This window comes from Lissotriton helveticus, chromosome 9, assembly GCF_964261635.1.
Source record: "Lissotriton helveticus chromosome 9, aLisHel1.1, whole genome shotgun sequence".
NCBI classification, from domain to species: Eukaryota; Metazoa; Chordata; class Amphibia; order Caudata; family Salamandridae; genus Lissotriton; species Lissotriton helveticus.
The window spans coordinates 463,788,569-463,808,452 of record NC_136070.1 but is presented as its reverse complement, the minus strand read 5'-3'; the positions used below and the strand labels follow the sequence as shown (position 1 = coordinate 463,808,452).

The following is a 19,884-nucleotide window of genomic DNA, read 5'->3' as shown; positions in this document are numbered from 1 at the left end:
GCTTTGTTTGGAAAATAAAAATACAAAAATATTGAAAGCTGGCCTATTTGCTTTGTAAATCCTTGTTTATTTTTTATAGCAAGGGCACATTTGCAATGCAATAGGTCTTGCACTTGCGAGAGTTTAACTACTGGCAATGTAAATGACAATGCCTTTTATTTAACAGTTTTAAAAACATAAATAAAAGGCATTGTCATTTACAATGCCAATAGCTCAAACTCTTGTAAATGCGAGACCTATTGCATTGCAAATGCTTGTTCCCTGTACCTTCTGCTTATAACCTGCTCCTCTTCCTGAACTTGCATACCCTGAGTGAGCAGTGTTAAATCTCGAAGTTGTTCTTGACAGCTGATCAAGAGTTATAATAATGGATAATGTTTTTTATCTTAGAATTTAGACCAGCTAAATTCGATAAGTAGACAAGCTATATCTATCCGTTAATAGTTTAAACCAACCAAACAGCACATAAATAGTATAGCATCAGAAAGCGAATATCAGCGGTGTTACATTTAGGATGTTATATGTATTAATTGGGAATTGGTTCATAAGAAATTCAACATTTATTCTTGGTTCTATGCCTCGGCACTAATATGGCACAATGCAGATATCATTACAAGCAGTGTACTCATAATTAGTTTTATTACATGACATGACAGACGTAAGTACACCTGATAGTAAGAACAGTTGGACAGCAACCACCTAGCAGTATCCAAAATGCATCTTACAACACTAGAGGGAAAATAAGATATATTTTGAGGGAAAATAATGTCTGACAAAGTGAGAACGGCTTTAGCTGACATATAATTTACAAGGTCAATTATGAACTGGGGATGTTGAAGCAAATATGGAATCTCTTATTTAGAGATGTTCAGGAAAACTGAGGAAACAAAACAGTAGGCAGAGTAACTAATGAGAAGCATCACTATTCAGTATTGATGTATTCATGCTATGCATCTTCGGTCGGACACTGAACCTAATTTAACCCTAGAGATGCCGGATAGCCTCCTCAGGTGATATTTTCCTCCTAGAGACTACAGGAAACAATATGCCTTGTGTGTATATGTGAAATGTTTATCCTTATGATTGTCACAGTTTATTATCATTTAAATAAGATGTATGTGGGAAATACAATCTAAGGAAAATTTGACTTTCTCTGTAAGCATGTGTTCATAGTAGGAGTAGTTTCTTACCTGTAACTCCAGTTCTGTAGTAGGGGTATCTCTGCCGCTTGTGTAGGGTCTCGAAAATCACCGACGTAGACTGTGTGGGAACTGTCACATTAATCCTCAGCTTCGCTGCCCCTCTCAGTAACACCTCTTGGAACGAGACAATGTCATCGACCGGTGACACCCTCGTACGGGGGGAATCCAATAATGTGGGTGAGTACTCCCTGGCGCGGGAAGAATCCGTGTGACGGGACCTTGACCTGTTCCTCCAGTGGCCTCTGGCAATCCACTGGCCGTAAAGGAGGCGGCAACTGCGGAGGCAGAACCGGAATCAAAGGTTGCGGAGGCCTCGTAGGCGGTGAGGGGAGGTGCGGCAGAGATAGAGACCACGGAGCAGGCCACGGTGGAGGAGGGGGAGGTTGATGAGGGGGAACCGGAGGAGGAGGCGTAGCAGGACGAGGAGGGGTCTCCTTAGGTAACGGAGGAGGCGTAGGAGTCCTGGGCCTCGAAGGTGAGTAGGCCTGAGAGTATTCAGAGTCCAAAGACCTCATCATTCTCCTCTTTTTGTTCGGCGCAGGTCTTGACGAAGATGTCCTAGAGGCCGATCTTTTGGAGGCTGAGCGCCGCCGCGACCGTGGGCTCTTAGATGTAGAAGACAGGTTCAACACAGAGGCAGAGGACACAGTCCTGGCCCTTGATCGCCCCCTCGACGCCGACCTATTTCTCCTCGACGTCGATCTCTTATTCGACGTCGATGCATCCCTCGACGTCGACTCTCGTCTCTTCGACGTCGACTCTCTTCTCCTCGAGTCGACGTCGAAGAGACGAGAGTCGAGGGATGCATCGACGCCGAGACGTTCGACGTCGACTCTCGTCTCTTCGACGTCGACTCTCTTCTCCTCGACGTCGAACGCCAATGTTGCCTCGACGGCGGTGTTGCCTCGACGGCGAGCGCCGGTGCCTCTTGGACCCATCTCGACGTTGACGGTGTCTCAACGTCGATGTTGTCCTCGACGTCAAACTCGTCCGAGGTCTCGACGTCAGTCCCCTTGACGTCGAACGGCGACGTTGCTTTGCCCCAGAGCCCTGGGACGACGGGGAGCAGATGGTGGTCATCCCTCTCGATGCCGACGTCGAGGCTATCGACGTCGACGGAGATCTGTGCCTTTTTCTGGCCGTATCTTGACTGGGGAGCCCCCCCAGAGGCCGAAGCACGGGCAGAGGACAAAGTCTCTCCATGCCCAGACCCACCTTGGTCCCGGTGTCTCCTTACCTCCAGGCCTTGGAGTCGAATTTTCTCCCTGTCCCTCAGGGTCCTCTTGGAGAAAGATTGGCAAATCTCACAATCTTCAGGGACATGAGATGATGGTAGACAGAGGATACACATTCTGTGAGAGTCTGATTTAGCTTTCTTCCGGGAACACTCAGGGCACTTGTCGAACAAAGCTGGCATATTCAACAGAAAAATAGCCACAACTGGCCAAAAACCCCAGCAAAAGGAAGAAGAAGCAGTCAGACGTCGAGTGAAACACTCACAACACTTCAAAAGTGCCAAAAAATTGAGAAATACCCAAAAAGGGAGAGCTCAATGCTCCAGGGTCCTGCTAGTAGGAGCCGGAAAAAAGAACTGAAAGTAAAAGGACTTCGGCTGTGCATTCTGGGATACAGGGGTTCTCTGGAGAGTTCCTTAAAGGCACGGTATCCCTTTTCCACACACATAATGGCAGCCTATAGGGGCTTGTCTGTCCTTCCCTTCCTCTCTATCATTCCAAGGATTTTGTGGAGGGGATGTTTCTCTGTGAGTGAAACTTGGCAGGTTGTGGTAAATGTGATATTGGTGGAATATCCTTTGCATTTCTAGTTGAAGTACTGGACCGTGTAGCCTTGTAGGTATTGGCTGCATTATTTGTCTTTAATTTTCTCTTAAGTGTCTTTGCAGAACTGCACCAAAGACACCTTAGGAGATTATTTTTGATTGCTCCGGGGTCCACGCGCATGGGCGGGACTATTCACTAGATTATGACTATACACAGAGATCCCCTACTACAGAACTGTAGATTCACATGCTTGGATACTCCTGCAATCCAGTATTTGACCCAGCCATTTGCAACTTGTTTTTATTTCAAGAAGTTAGAATCACAAGACCTATGAATTATGTCATAATATTGTTCATGTGTACTTCTTTTAACCCCTTGCCTGCTTATGACGGAAACACGCAGTCATGAGCCACGGCGGCGTGTGCTCATGACGGCATGGTTACGTCATGCTGCGGCCTCTCTGCCCACGCGGCATTAATTCCTTGTCTGTGCGGGCGAATTAAAGAGCGGGCAGGACCGTGACGGAACCACGCTGTCATGAGCACACGCTGCCCGTGGCTCATGACAGCATGATTCCGTCACGAGCATTGCAGCGCTGCGCTCACCTCCCCCCCCCCACATCTCGCGGCGGAATTCCCTGCGCGGCCAAGGGGTTAACCAAAGATGTTTAACTGAAACCAGGAAGCAAGGGTTTTAAATTTGTACAGTATGGTAAACTCACACTGAAGAGACTGTGTGATATCTAAAATAGTTGTATTCCTCTTATAAGTAGTTGTTACATAGAAACCTATGAGGTATTGAGAGGTGTTTTCTTCTCATGGCAATTTTGCTGTACTGTGGTAGTAAACTAAATTTGACCTTGGCACTTTACTCATACATTTGTGAATGTGTGTTTATTAATATAGATGCTCTAAATAATGTGTTACTGGGCCACATTTGTTTTCGCTGCCATTCCATAAATATATATACACACACTGAAATATGGCTTTCACGTTCTTCTATAACTTGTTTACGATGAAGTGTTTGTTGCAATGTTTTGATTCATCAAGTAGATAATCTGGGGAAGAACGGTGTAGAGGCAGCGGTTATTTATCATAATATTTTGCAATTATCTCATTTGTCGTATCATCTGTCTATTGCTGTATACCGCTCTCCTACAATGAACATTATGTTATGTTATTTAAACACCCCAGCTTATAGTGCATCCTATTTAGAAGGTATTTGAGGATTAGAAAACGCAGTTCTTTCGTATTTGACTAAGATTTTGGGGGATTTTTATAATCTACCACAGTGTACTTTGTACAATGATGTCTTTGATTTTCTGTCAGCTCATGCGCTCTCAATATCTACTGTTGCATACTCATACTAACAGCAATATATTAGATGCAACTTATTAAATGAAAGATCCTTTCCTGCCATCACCCTCCTTTTTTGGATTGGCTGAACATTTTGATTGTCCCTACTTGTTGTCTGTACATTAATTCAACTGAGGTTTAATACAAAGTTAGGGCATAAAAACTTGGTTTGGATCATCCGCATGATTCTTCCGCTTCCGCCAAGTTGATATCTGTAAAAAGCGTAGCCATTCTGAAGAAACATTTTTCCTTATTATTCTATTGCTCCCTTACAAATGAAGTTCTGCAGAATGGAAAAAGGTTCGCCCTAGGATTTTCGGGCATTGCTACTTGGAATGATTTTGATATATGGGCTAACTTCTACAGAGCTTTCACAAATAGCTAATTTTCTTAAACCAATTTTGTAAAAAGCTGATTTAGTACTTGCAAAACTATTCAGAAAATTACCTTCAGAAGCCCTACATTCCATTTGTGTGTTTAGTTCCGGTTTCCCTTTTTTAGGTCTGCCTTGACAGCTCCGCTGTCGTCAGACGTTATATGATCATGAGAAAAAGTGCTTAAAATATACCACTGAAAGTAGAGCATTGGCTCTGCCCACATGTTGATCTTTCTCACTTATTGATTCAATCGGGACGACGTTGTGTTCTGCCGCATAAAAGGCGTGATTGGGTTGCAGAGATTATGCTCGATACAGAAGGCCTGAGTTTGATTATGGTAACAAGCCAATGATTATGGCTGTATACTCGATCGGCTTACAGTGAAGAGTCTTGTCGGATGTCACTGTCCTGATCTGAAAAATGATAACGGAAGAAGGCCTGAATTATTTATGATCAAAAGTAAATGATCAAGCTAGTAGTCCTTTATGGGTTGCTTAGTCCTACACGGTGTAAAGCCCTGAAGGCAAGTATGTTTTAATGCAAATCCCAAGTCAAATACAGTAGGAAGAGGCCTTGCATGATGTAACCCTGTAACTACTGTAGGATGTGATTTCATTTTGTGTAATTATAGGAAAGCATTTTACATTGAACTCCTTGCCAAAAACCATAAGAAGTGGCTTAACATCATGATTGCATTGTAAAGTATAAAAGGAAGGGCTTTTACATTGTGCACACTCTAGAAAATACAATAAAAGGTTCTACATCATGAACTGTGACAGATGTAACGGGAAAGGTTTCATTTGTGAAATCTCTGACAAAAGGAACAGTAAGAGATATTAAAATGTAAACACTGTGCAAAACCACATGAACAAATTTTACATTGACCCTGAGATATTTAAGGGTTTGTGATCTGCTCATTGGTTGATCTGTGAGGCTGCTGAATGAGGGCTCCCAATTTGCAATTCCTCCTGAAGTCTTGATAATATTTTTAATTTTGATTATAGTGTTTAGTTAGGTTTGCAAAGAAGAACTTCACCTTTTCAAAAATAAAGCATTTCCTGCCAATTGACTTACAGAGTGTTAATGTTGTGCATTGCTTTGGTCTGAGTTTCTAGCCCACAACTCCTTCCTGAGTCACCCTTCGTCTTCTCTGCCTGGTCACCCTTGTAGGCAATTGGACACTTGGACACTACTTTGAGAGTCTGGTGTACGGAGGAAACAAGACACCTGAGGTAAAAACCAGTCATTGACTCAACTGGACTAGTAACCTCGTACTACTAGAATATACCACGTAGCAACCCTCTTCGATCAATAGCAGAAAAGAATCTGCACAATTATTATTATGGCTCCATCATGCAAATTGTGTAGCTATTTTGATACCATCCTCATTAAGGTTTGAGTTTCCAAACTTCTATCTCCAAGTAAACCTGGGAGCATTGTACTTATCGGCTTAAAGTAGCTTAGGGGACCAATGCATCCTCTGTTGACATCTGTGTGCAACCCAAATGTATTGAATTTTAGCACAGCCCAATAAGTCTTTCAATCGTTTGAGTTCAATAGAACAATTGCTATTGAATTGGAAGAATACATTATTCATACTTCAATAAGATGGAAAATGGTACCTAACAGAAAATTTCTGGTCTAGCAACCACCCGACCTTCCGCCAGCCCACCAGACACCTGCAGTCAACCTTTCTGGCACTCTCCTCCGTCCTCTGCATCCATCATACTCGAGCCGGAGGACCTTCCTTCTCCCACCTCGCCACCGAAGCCTGGAACGACTGCCCCATCCACCTCCGAACCTCCACCTCTCTTGCCAAATTCCGGAGTGGCCTCAACCTCGCTGTTCGAATAGCCCCACCCACGCAGCGCCTGGATACCCCTAGGGGTGATTAGGGCGCTCAACAAATACGGATTGATTGGTTACCAATTGCAGAATCCGAACAGTATCACGCTTGCATTGATGACTGCAGAGCTAGTGAATAACATGTTTTTGCTAATTACCTACTGTGAGGTGCCCCCCCCCCACTCTCCTTATCCCCGATATGTACCTGCCCCATCCGGATGAAAGAACTCGATCTAGCGGGTAGCGGGAAGAGAACGAGAGCGTCAGGAGGGGGGAGAGCATGAACACGGGCACTGACTTTTAAATGCTTGTCACCCTCATTACGCACTCTCCCCGAGACCCGGTATATCCCTGTTGGGGTACCTAAGGTATACCAAGAAGGGCCTGAGATACTAAGGGGCTGCCATCAATCGTTCTCACATAAAAAGGTATCCTGCTGACTTAAGAAGCAGGGTCCACAACTACCCTATCAAACAAACCTGAGAAGACATATTCCAGGATTTGTCTCTTTTTTTCACTTTTCTTTTCCTTTTGGGGAACCCCCCACCCCCGTTTCTTTTCTTTTCCTGCGACACCAGACAGGTGAGGTGAAGGGTGCACGGTTCTACATCCCACATAAAGCCCAGTGTGTGATTGCTCTTTTCTCTCCCCATTTCCGAGCCTCCAGGGAAGACCACTGAAAACAAAGAGAAGGTGTGACGGAGGATACAAGACCAACAGGAACAGAGGAGAAAGACCTGAAGGATGCAAGATATCCCGCATATTACTGAGAACTTAAGTGACCCAAATAAAAACCTCACCATTAAGAAATACATACAGCCTCTGCATCTGTTTATCCGGCCTGCTCTCCCACACCTATTTAAAGGCTTGAGCCGCTGGTACGCACCCACAGAATGGGTACATACGGAACATTAGCTGACTAACTTCAAAGTCACTAACGCCATTGACATATGAGTATGCAATCTCTACCACCACTCCTTTCTCCAATTCCTTTAAAAGTTACTTGTTTGTTGTGAGAGCTGCAACTGATATTCTGGACCAATCGCTGAAGGCTATACTCTGAGGAATCTGATTGGCTATCTCAATTTCAGTTATCTAAAGACTGTGCTCATACGCTTTGATGACGGGTGGTTTTCCTTCTGCACCCACCTTCAGATCTCGATAAACAACATTCTTTTCTGAGTGAAGATAGTCCAGCGCCGATACAATTTCAGCTCCATAAAATTGTGCACGTTCTTCGGAAAACACTCGTTCTTTTGACAGATGGAAAAATAACTGCAACAGAAAAGTAAACTTTCAGTACACATATTTTTATGAGAAGATAAAAAAATTGTGCTGGAAAATGGGTACAAAGTCGTTGCTTTTCACTTACAATCTATTAACAACAAATACAAAAAGAAAATTTTAGACATAGTGTGGTTAAAGATATATATAACTATAGCACTAATGGTGCACAGGTGTTGTGTGTGACACGATTTGGAATGAAGGCCTGATCTAATGTCTAAGAAATCCAAATTATTTCAAAGATTGCATTCTAAATTTTCTCTACACACTCGGACACAACACAAGTATGTTGAATAAAGTGGGGCATTCAGCCTCTCTCACAATTAGGTACATGAAACGACCTAGAAAAGCTTTAAAATGTTTCTATTGATAGCCTCAATTGACTTACAGTGAAAACTGAAAGCTATATATAAAATAGAAAGTGAGGTTTGCTAGGAAATTTCTTTATAAATCTGATGTCCCCAACATATCTATATTTTGAAAAGTTAGTGCTTCGAGACAATACAACTGGCAGCAAGGCACTAAATACATAAATGACATATGGTATAACGTTGAATACAAATAAATAAGTTGCACGTCTTCAATGGACCTTGACTCCACTACAGATGTCACACATCATTTTCTGGCAAGCGCACACAAAATATATTTTTTTTCAGCATTTCCTTGTAAGCATTTCCTTACCTCGCCACCATTAGCATACTCCATAACAAAACATAAACGGTCATGTGTTTGGAAGGAATACCTTAACGCCTGGAATAGAAACAAACCATGAATTAGAACGTGGTCTGCTCAGCGAACATTCTTTAAGTAGACTTCTCAAGTGAGCATATTTTAGGACAATACAACAGGACACACAGCAAACACAAAAGACAGACAAGCCCAAACAAGTCACATAATTACAGTCACTGTAACAACAGACGCTCAAACAGTCATCATTCTTCACGTTGAAACTCTAATTTAGGGTGTCTCCGGTAGGGCAGTGTGTTTCTGGGAATGTGGGCAAACAACAAACTTTTTTTTTCACTTATGGAATTAGCCAATTATGCCAGTATTAAAGTAGTGGACTGCACAGACACAGGCAGCCCTGTAAGGATATCGAATAACCCTGTGCCTTATTTAAGATGAATGGACAGGGCTGGCCAAAGATAGTTAAAACCAATACAGAAGTCTCAAAAAGTCAGACCTTGTACAGGAATGTGGTTTATGCATGTTTCTTAGTTGCAACTGTTTATTCAAAAACGTTTTCTTTTAAAGGGCAGCAGTACTGTATTCTTCTTACTGCGATATATGTCACTATGGAAACGGTGTGGTATTTCTGTCGCATCAGGCAAACAGTTTTGTGTCAGTAGAATCGGATTTTGTCAGCAGAAAAACCGGTCTACAGTATTTTTAAGTGTTATGCAAAAAGCTATTTGATATACACCTAACAATAATAAAAAATATATTATATGTAATATCAATTACTGCATAATTTACTGCTGACAAATTAAAGTAATGACAGCTTTTACAGCCAACATATTCAAATACCAAAGGCAAAAATCTCGGTACTAAATGTGTGCCCTTGGCGGCACATTCACTTATTTCACTGGACTAGAACTCCTTACCACCTCCTACACTGTCCCGGTCCTGGTTTGCAAATTGCAGTGCCTTAATTCATAGTGAGAGACTGCAGGGCAGTCCTTTTTTTATTTCAATAAAAGTCCTAGGAACTAGAAGAAGGAGGATAAAGAAAAAGTCACTTACCTTTGGTAATGCTTAGGGCCCTTTGAAAGTGGTGGGGCCCCACCACTTCGCAAAAAAATAAAAACACTCCCTCCCTCCAAAGCCCCAAAGTAAAAAAAACCTCCCTCCAAAAGCGCAAAGTAAAGCACCCCTCCAACAGTAAAAAAAATAAAACCCCCAAAACACTTGAATAATATTTTAAATAAATAATACTTACCCACGGTGACACGTCCTCGGTCTTCCTTGGTGTTCCACCTCTGAATCTGGACTGCTTAGAGGAGCTCAACTGCAGACTGTTAACCAGCATGAGAAAAGAGCCTGGATTGAATGTAGCAGGCTGGCTGGATGCCCCTTCAAGCCCTGTAGGCTGGTGCTTGGTTTCCACCCAGCTGTCTAAGACAGCTGAGTGGAGAGCTTCAAAGTGTGCATGTCACTTTGGCCAGCGCAAGACAGCGGGACAAAATGACATGCGCACTTTGAAGCATCCATCCAGCCACTGCTCCAATCTGAGGCAGAGGACATGCCCTGTATGTCTATGGGCTCGGGGTCGGTCAGATGGCTGCTGCAGTGCACATGTCGGAAAAATAATAGGTCACTGAATTCTTTTCATTGCATTTTATGTTTCCTGCACGGCGGGCACCTGGTGTGCAGAAACCAGGTAATGCTCTAGCTAACCCCAGATTACTCACCCTAGAATATTCCCCAGGAGTAAGCATGGGCGTAAAATCCGTTCCGCTCGCGGATTTTGCGGATTTTCGGCAAATTCGCAATCCGCGAACTCTCGCAAACTTGCCGAAAATTCTTAAAATCCGTGCGATGCGGATTTTTTGCTTGGTCGCACTTGCCAACTAGAATACTATACAATTTCGCAGGAGTAAACACTTGTGAACACGTAGATGCGGCGGGCAGCGACAATCTCGCAATTGCGAGATTGCAAAATTTGCAATTTCGCACAAGAAATCCACCAGCAGGCAGCATAAACCTTGAAAATTATGATTTTTATCAGAATAACTCCTCAGGTTGACATTTGCCTGCACTTTTTCTGTGCAAGGAGTCCATTTTGGGGGGGAGGGGTGGGAGGAAGGAAGTGCCCCACAGTCTCCAACTTCCTGTTCCTGTCCAGCAGGCTCCTCTCAGTGCTTTCTTCATGTGCTGGTCACTTTGATTTGGATCTTGACCTGGAAGGATTACTTTTTGTGGATGCTGCTGGATATTTGGATTTTTGCAAAACTGAAAGCACTCAGCAGGTGCAAAAGTTCAATCTTATCATTAGTAACCATTCCCTGTAGTGCTTCCTGAGGGGCCCCTTCAGAGTTCATTTGCCTACTTGCAACTATTCTATGACCCTGCTCTGACCCTCACAGCAGGCTCAGAGAATAGCCACAAGTATACAACAAAGGTCCTGTTAAAAAAATTACACTGCAACAGAAAGCAATTACAGACAAAACTGAAAGCACTCAGCAGGTGCAAAAGTTTAATCTTATCATTAGTAACCATTCCCTGTAGTGCTTCCTGAGGGGCCCCTTCAGAGTTCAGTTGCCTACTTGCAACTATTCTATGACCCTGCTCTGACCCTCACAGCAGGCTCAGAGAATAGCTACAAGTAGGCCACAAAGGTCCTGTGAAAAAAAATTGCACTGCAACAGAAAGCAAATTACAGATAAGGAAGCAGGTGCCAGCCAGACTGGAAGTTTAAATTCAGTGACACATTAATCAACTCCAAATTAATTCATGTCAGTTGAAGCAGAGCAGGTGTGCTTGCTTTTTTTCACCCCCATAATCTACAGTGATAAACCAGAGGGTGGCAGTGATGTACCAGAGGGCGGCATTAGTGTACCAGAGGGTGGCAGTGGTGAAACAGAGGGTGCAGTGAACCTGTGATGATGAACCAGACGTAGAAACAACATAGTCGTGGCCGTTGCGAGACGACAAGTAAGTTCGCAATTGCGAACTGGTACACAACCCTCGCGAACTGGCAGAAACCCTTGCGAACACAAAAAAAATAAAAAGTCCGCAAATTCGCGAGAGTTTGCGGATTTTGCGGATTGCGAATCCGTAAATACGCAAGTTCGCAGATTGCCAATTCGCAAAATCCGCCCATGCTTACCCAGGAGTCAGACTGAATCTGGAGATTTGTCATGTCAGTGCTTCTGTGCACCACCAGGAGGCAGTGTGGCTCTTTGTTGAGTCCATACCATCCAAGAACTGATGGGTAACGCTTATATTTGGCTCCATGCCTCCAGTTCTTGGATAGTATGGAACCCACTCACGAGGTTAAAACCAATTTTCTGACAGATATCCTACAGCCTGGTCAGTTTAGCTCTGAGCCGCTGCTTTTCTTTAACGAGCGCTCTTGGGTACCTGGGTAAAACCATTTTCAGCCCCCCTGTACATCGTCAGATCAACAGATGCCATTTTCCTGCTCCAGACAACGCTGCCTTCCACTCTCAGCACCATACACTGAGGAGTCTTGTAATACAGGCTCCAGCCAGCAGTGAACCCAAACTGGTTTGCCACTACTCCCCCTGACAGCATCGAAGAAGAGAGAAACCTTTAACAAGAATGTTTTCTCCGCTACATGTCTGGTTTCTCGTTCCTTCAATGCCTGCTGCCTTAGGCTGGCTCACACCTTGTGGGACTCCGTGGCTCAAGTGTTGCACATGGTTCCAGAAGAAGCCCCGGCCATTCTTTCTCAGACCATGCAAGACGGTCGTGATGCAACAACGTTCACCATCCGCTGTGGTCTGGACACCACTGGCTACATCGCTAGGGTTATTAGCACTAGTGTGGCCCTTCGCAGGCACACATGGATGCAAACCATTGGCTTTTCAGGAGACATTGAGGCCAGACTCCTGGACATGCCACTTAATTGTTTCAACTATCAGGGGATGAAACTGATTCAGCCCTTGAGATCAACTGACCAGGCTGTAGGACCTCCATCAGAACATTGGTTTTAACCTCCTGAGTGGGAATGTGAAGGTCAAGAACCTCCGCCGCCCTCTGCATAACCATAGAGTAGGAAGTACTTTCTTCTGTGGCAGGTCCAGGAGAGGTTAACTAGACCAGTATCTGGGGTGATATCCAACCCACTGGCATCCTGGTGTTCCTAATACCGGTTTTCCTCTGAACATGGTTGTGCAATCTCATCTCCATCATCATAGCCCCCACTGACTCTTTGGATTAGCCTCTATATTTTGCCAAGTGGTGCAGGAATTGTTTTGTAGTACCCTACAGTCCCCAGGAATGTGCTAGTGCTCTACTTTCTCTAGAGTCGTTCTCTTCAAAGCCCCGAAGAGCTGGGATGTATTAAAATGGATATACATCAGCAAAGCTTGCTCATCAGCAGAGGACCTCATCCAGGCATGTCGATGAAGGACCACACTGATACCGCCTTGCCAAGACGATCCATGGTATCCAAGCCTGTGTGGATAATCTATTGGGCTACATCTTGCACATCATCTATCCTCTAAGCCAAAGAGGCATGAATATCTTCTGGGACTGCAGGTAAGATCTTGCTCGTCATGTCCCAAAAGGCCTGGATGTAACAGCACAAAAGACAAGCTACATATATAGACCACAACACCAAACTGGCTCCAGAAAGCATATTTGCCAAAGATATCACTCCTTTTTAGATTCTCTATCTAGAGGAGCAGTGGGGCATGATTTATTAATCACGTTACTGGTTACAGCCTGAACACTAAGGCTCTCTGGTGTTGGATGCTTGGTTAGAAAATCTTGGTCACCAAGCACTGGTCTTAGACCCTGGGCCATCTGCCTGTTCATATCAGGGCAACATTAAACAGAAGGGCTCAGCTATTGCAAGCTCTGACTTGCAAAATTGCTGTCTTACTCTTAATGGAAGGTAGCTGTAACTCGAATACCTCAGGTGCCCTCTGAACTACCACTGAGAGGGAGGCACTCTTCTCTGTTGGTGAGCCAAGTGGCGAGTCAAGATCTGTCTTGGGTGAGGTGTGAAGCTCACTGGCATATTGGAAGACAAATATAAGGCATCATCTGTATTATGAGGGGGAAGCAAGCCCACTCCCTCACCATCAACAACATCCTGGAGTGCTCTGCACAGTATCAATGCTAGAGCCAAAATGATAATGGAGCCAGTGCTAGTAGCTGTGATGCTTCAGAGGCACAGGGTTAGGGTTAGGAAGCATAAAAGCTGCATGGGCTTTTTGTAGTTTCCAGGTCATCCTCAGGCACCAATAGCGCCAGCACTGGGGTCTGGGTAGCGGGAACTGGCATACATCGCAGGGCTGGTGTGGAAGTCTATACTGGATTTGTAAGAACCTGGTAGCAGATCCCAAGGGGACAGCCAGTGCCAGGGATTGACCTGCTGTCTGTAACCTGACCGCAGGCTTCTTTGAATGCCTTGATCTCTGCAGAGTAGAAGATGGTACAAGGGAACTCTGGCATGTCGGGCCAGCTGAGGAATTGACTAAGCGACCGGTAACCTTGATGGAGTGCCACTTTCATCTTGATGCCCTTGAGTCTTCGCCATAGAATTGGAGCGGTGGGATAGGGTTGAGTACCGATTTGCTTTTTTATGCTTTTGTTTGCACTTGGGTTTACTAAAAGAGTTCAAGCGGCAAGTGGAACGGTTGTGGGATTGGTCCTGTGACTGTAACAAATCTGGGATCATGACCTAGAGCGGGACCTTTGCTAAGGCCACACCTTATGCGAAGGCCACACCTTGTGCTAGGCGATATACAGCTTTGCTTCCCAGTCTCAAATTACCTTCGGGTGCACTTATCACGGAGGCTTTAAGCAGCATCCCAAGCACAGGAACCAAAGACATACTTTGTGCAGATACATGACCAACATTAGCTTCCTTCAGTGGCGGCAAAGCTTGAATAATGTTTTCAGTGGGGACATTGTTCGTAGGCACACTATTTGGACTTTGAGAAAACTTAAGGAAAAAGAGAAATTTGGAATGGACATCAGGGTGCAGGAGTGGCACTTATATGTAGCTTTCCTCCATCACTTCCAGGTCGGACCCAAGTGACCAGAGCTTCCCATCTGTTTGTTTTAACTAGGTTAAGGATGGGGATTGTGCATAATTTAGTTGCTTTCCCTTCCGTGAACAAGCACCCCGTTGGCCCCTGTTTGTGTGACAATATCTCTGCACAAAGCACTATGCACTTTCTTCTGCTATGTCAATTGTATGGGAACTATAGTAAAACCCTTTTAAAACCGATCTTCGTCAAGTTTGGTGTAAGGACAGTCCATGATTCTATGAAATTGCTTTTTAACCTGCACCATCCTGATGTTTTTTTTTTACTGCTATCTTTTTGCTTAAAGCAACTGGCATTAGGAAAAGTATGAGTTTTTAAATATTTATTCTGTCCCCGCCTGTATACTATGTTCTATTTTTAACAATGACTGTTAAATGCTTATGTAAATGGTACTGTAACTGTGACCTGTTTTTATCATTATGTGTGCTTTTATGGATATTCTTTTATGTTCCGAATAAAGCCTTATGAAATGAAATGAGTCAAGGCAGAGGCACATGGCACCACCTGGTGGCACGCAGGACCATTACTACGAAAAATCTCTAAATCCAATCTGACTCCTGGAAAACAATCTAAGGAAAGGAATCTGCAGTTATAAGTGCCCATCACAATCCTTAAACATTTATTTTATTGGTTGCCCTTCTATTTTCACAAACCACAATGGAAATAAAAGGAGAACTGTAGAGCTGCCTCCAGGGTGGTGTGCGTGTTTCTCTCCAGCTAGAGTGAATGCAGATGCTGGCGGGTAGCTAGCTTTCAGAGAAGTCTCTAGCTCAGAATAAAAGTGGCATTCCAGCTAAGACATGATGTGAGGAAGCTAAGGACTTAACCCCATGGCAAACACGATATTCTGGCTAGCATCCTAGGAAAAAATGATGGGGTCCAGCATATTTAAAACAACAAATTAAACAAAGAAAATCTGGTTATTATAAAGTGCCAATGCGGCTGACAAATTCCAAATTATGGCCCAAAAAACTGATTACGTGGTCGTGTCACCTAGTCTCTCCCACCCGATAGGCACAGCAACCCAGAAAAAGCTTTCAATAGGAAAGGTATCCTGACCTCAGGACCAGAAAATAATGCTGCTCTCAGTAAAACAAAGCTGATATTTAAAGAAATATAAATAAAGAAAAAACAACAACCACTAAAAGATATCAGTTTCTAGGATTTATGGCTAAACTCTTCAAGCTCTCACTGGAAATACCTCATACAAGAGAACTACGGAAAGATGCCAGTAAGCCACAGAAGCACTGAAAGCATGCTCAGAGGTATGCATAAGTGTATAGACGTTCCATGTAGCGCAAGTGCTGTTGGGGCGCTGAAGGGTGGGCAAGCTTTAGGAGGCTCATTGTGATTCCTAGACTGTGCATACGCTTGCTCCCAAATTGGAATGTACGATCCTCACCATTAGGGCTTAACTAGACCATAACCAAAACAAAAGGCCAAAATGTATAGACTTCCACAGAGAACCATAGCAAAATGGGACATTTTGTTCTATGACTATAGCCCTTCAACTGATAGAATACTCACTGAGCTCTCTAACAATACTGAGAAGTTAATACTGATGAAAACGAGTGAGTGGGCTCTGAAAAGGACCCTTGAGGATTACATGGCTGAGCTGATTTCAGGCAAGACAAAACCAAAATGAGCTTGTTCTAGGGATCTGGCTTTAGATCCAACTAAGTCTTCAAAGGTGTATATATCTATGGCTATATCTGATTCACAATCTTTGATTTAGGAAAAGATGAAGGCACAAAGCATCGATGAAAGTACGTGGAATGAAAAGATTTTAAACTGCATGCTGAAGAGATCCGCTTGTGTCTGGAGTAGGAAAGGACAGTGTCTAAGAAAACATCAATAATGTGACAATGACATTACGCCATTAAGACAAAATCAGAAGACCTTATGCGCATATAATGAACCAAAAGTGACTAGTACCTTCTGAAGTGTGGCCCGAGTGCTCTATAACATGGACGTTTTGATTGATGAGCCATTTAAATACAGCCGAAGATCCTGAGCCGAACTCCAAAGGTGAGTAACAAAGACGGTCACCACCTCGGAAGGATGAAAGACTAAGTTTACTCTTCTGGGAACCAGAAGAGAATGTTACCTTATCCACCCTCTTGTACCATCAGTCTGGGAGTGCATCAATCACCTGTCTCTCTATTAGTTTACACTATTTATGTTGGAAAAGGTAGCAAAAATGGCCTCACAGAGCTGGCATTTCTAACCAGCTTTAGTGGTAGTGTTTCTTACTGTAGAACTTAGGAACTAAAACAATGGTCTCTGTAGAGCGGGTGCAATGAGTAAGGCCTTTTATATGGGAGTGTCTCTATTTCGTATAATAAAACATCTGCGATGGAAATGATGAATTTTCCAAGAATGTTACCTCCATGGGGCTTCACATTTGATTACTAAGGTGGTCGAATTCAAAGGGAGGCCTACCTTATTTAGCGAAAAAGCAGGTATGAGGCACAATATAAACTAAGATATACCTCATCTCATTTTATTTCACATTTCATGCAATGTTCTCATAGTTCGAGATTCACACTTTATCTAAGATAAATGTCTGCAATGGTTATTACATACAAACACAAATGTAGCCTGTAATGAATCCCAAGCGAACATAAAGGGAATCACAAAAACATAAAATACTACAGACGGTGACAAGGTGGTAATATATTGCGCTTATAACATTTATTGTACCATTACTTTTTTCTGATATTCAAATATGTTGACTTAATATTCTGATTCAATGATACCAATGAAAACCAGAGTTTTTAGGCCGAGCCTGGGCAGTGCATGCGCTTCTCTGCGAGGCATGCTGTATTCAGGTATGGAGCTCAAGCTCCGCCCACTCTCCGCCCATAATTTTAATTGGCTAGTGTCATTGTCTTTTGTAAAATGCGGATTTTCATTGGTCAAAAGGCTTAGTAGTCCTTCCTTAGTACTGCCTTGTCCCATTTTGTCCATTATGGCTAATGGGGTAACCCAGTATCCCGCAGAACCTGGGAAGTCAATTGGTATGGAGAACAGTTGGTTATGTAGGGTATTTCTTTAGAATACACTTAATTCCCTGTTTACTTCGGAATGGCCACCTCTATGGGAAAAAAACTGATGAATGACTCTAAAGCGATATAATCATATATTAAGTTATTGACACCAGAGATCGTAAAAGAATAATGAGGTACATTATTGTTCATATACCATGCAGGCTCACAATAGTGCACAGGACCACTGTTTTAAAATATACAAAGAATGCAAAAGAACAATTGGTACAAGATACACAATGGGTGCAGTAAGTCACAAATACAAACATTTAAATACACAAGACATTACATAATTATACAGAAAATACAAAACATTATTCAATGATGGTGTCCAAGGATAGGTCAAATAGATTCAAGCGTATGTCCTTATTGTTAGGATGTTGGGTATGCTTGATCGTGATATGGAACACCTGTAGTAATCGCCGACATTTCGACCCAATTAAGTTATGTGCTCAGATCTACCATCACCACAGGCCTTCATCAGGACAAGAAAAATGAAAGTATGGCCTTATGTAAATGGTATCTGATTTGGTTCAAGTATGAATCATAAGTATAACCTCTCCAGAGTGAGGGCCCCTGGATGAGGGACCTGGCCACCAGGATGGTTGTCCAGAGTTAAGTTATTCAATGTGAGGACGAAAGCGCCATGTAGTAAATTACCAGATATTTGGATTAATCCCCAATACCTACGAGATCCAGTGCGGATTCTTGTGTAACTAAAAAAATCGGGGGAACGCGGATCAGTCACGCCTAGCCATACGGAAAATTTATTAATTTGCCATTTATATAAGGTATTGTCATTTACAATGCCCATAGCTCAAACTCTAAAACGCGAGACCTATTGCATTGCAAATGCTTGTTTACATTACACCCAGTTTCCTATGGCTCTAAGGGTTTCTCAGTTGATTGAGGTATAGTAATACAAGCAGTGGCACACAATATATTACTTAGCAAAGAAGATAACAAGATCAAGATAGTAAACTTACTGTTAAGAACGGATGTCTAGAATTCTGTAAAACGCGGTTTTCTGTGAGTGTGTGTGCTACTTCATCCTGAAAAACCAAACAGATTTCGAAAACAAAATCGTCAAACTATAATGTGGAAAAGGACCGGAATAATTTATTGCAAAAGGAAACTCAATGGATGTCACACCTACCTTTGCAACAATAACTTCTTTCTTTAAAATTTTCATTGCATAATAGCGTCCCGTTGCTTTTTCCTTCACTAAAATGACCTTTCCAAAAGTGCCTTTTCCTAAAAGTTTCAGATATTCAAACTCGTTCATAGTCTGCAAACAGCGAAGACAAAAGGGTAAGAAAAATGTATTTTCATTACAAAGTCAAGTTATTGATTACATTAACTAAGTTTGGTTTAGCTCATTTGTGTGAAAAATACAAATAAGTTCCTTAAAACCGAAACAATACAAATTACCCATTATACTTTGTTTAAATGTCAAGCAAGTGATATCAGAAACGAACCCAAAGCTCTGACACGCTTCTCACAAAATATTCAAGGCTTCAGTATTTTAACTCCTTCCGCTGATGACGGAACCGCTCTGTCATCAGCCGCGGTAGCGCTGTGCTGATGACGGAGCGGTTCCGTCATGGCCCCCTCGACGCGCCTGCGCTGCGCTGATTTCGCGCCTGCGCGGCGCTTTCTATTGAGCGGGCGGGGCCATGACGAAACTGCTCCGTCATGAGCACAGCTCAACCGAGGCTGGTGACGGAGCGGTTCCGTCACCAGCATGGGCGCGCCGCGCGGCCCCCCCGCCCCCTTAGCGCTAAAACTCCAAGGAGGTTATGCAGACAAAGCTGTCAAAGAACACAATTCCATGAATATGAGGGTGAATATTTGTCAACTATATGTAACTATCATGTAATCACAATAAGATGTTTTTTAAATAAGTACAATTTATAAACATATTGGTCACAATTACTAATTTTGCATTGCTAACGGAGGTTAATTACTGAGAGCTCAGAAATAAAACTAGAGGTAAATAAGCTGGAATGTCCGTCTCCTCTCCAGAGCCTAAACTCCTTCTAGAAAATAAAAACTTGAAAGGGAATTTACAAATGTTTTTCTCTGTGGTTTCTATGCCGAAAAAATAGTTTTCCTCCATTTTTTTAATAGTGCCTGCATTATACTCGGGGATGCTCGAGTAGTCTAAAAACTGTTTTCTAAATTCACTATACAATGCTATTAAGACTAAGATAATATGCAAAAATAGGACACCACAACACCTGCTAC

At 43.1% G+C, this 19,884-nt stretch overlaps 1 protein-coding gene across 2 annotated transcripts in view; it reads right to left on the bottom strand.

The window, feature by feature from the left end:
- Positions 1-19,884, bottom strand: part of AKT1 (AKT serine/threonine kinase 1) — a 405,158-nt gene that overhangs the window by 69,605 nt on the left and 315,669 nt on the right. For both annotated transcript variants that reach the window (XM_078660283.1, XM_078660284.1), the window contains exons 6-9: positions 18,794-18,925; positions 18,624-18,689; positions 8,526-8,594; positions 7,710-7,835 (exon numbers count right to left, since the gene is read on the bottom strand). In XM_078660283.1, coding sequence (XP_078516409.1) covers positions 7,710-7,835; positions 8,526-8,594; positions 18,624-18,689; positions 18,794-18,925 — 393 coding nt within the window. The remainder of the gene's footprint in view (positions 1-7,709; positions 7,836-8,525; positions 8,595-18,623; positions 18,690-18,793; positions 18,926-19,884) is intronic.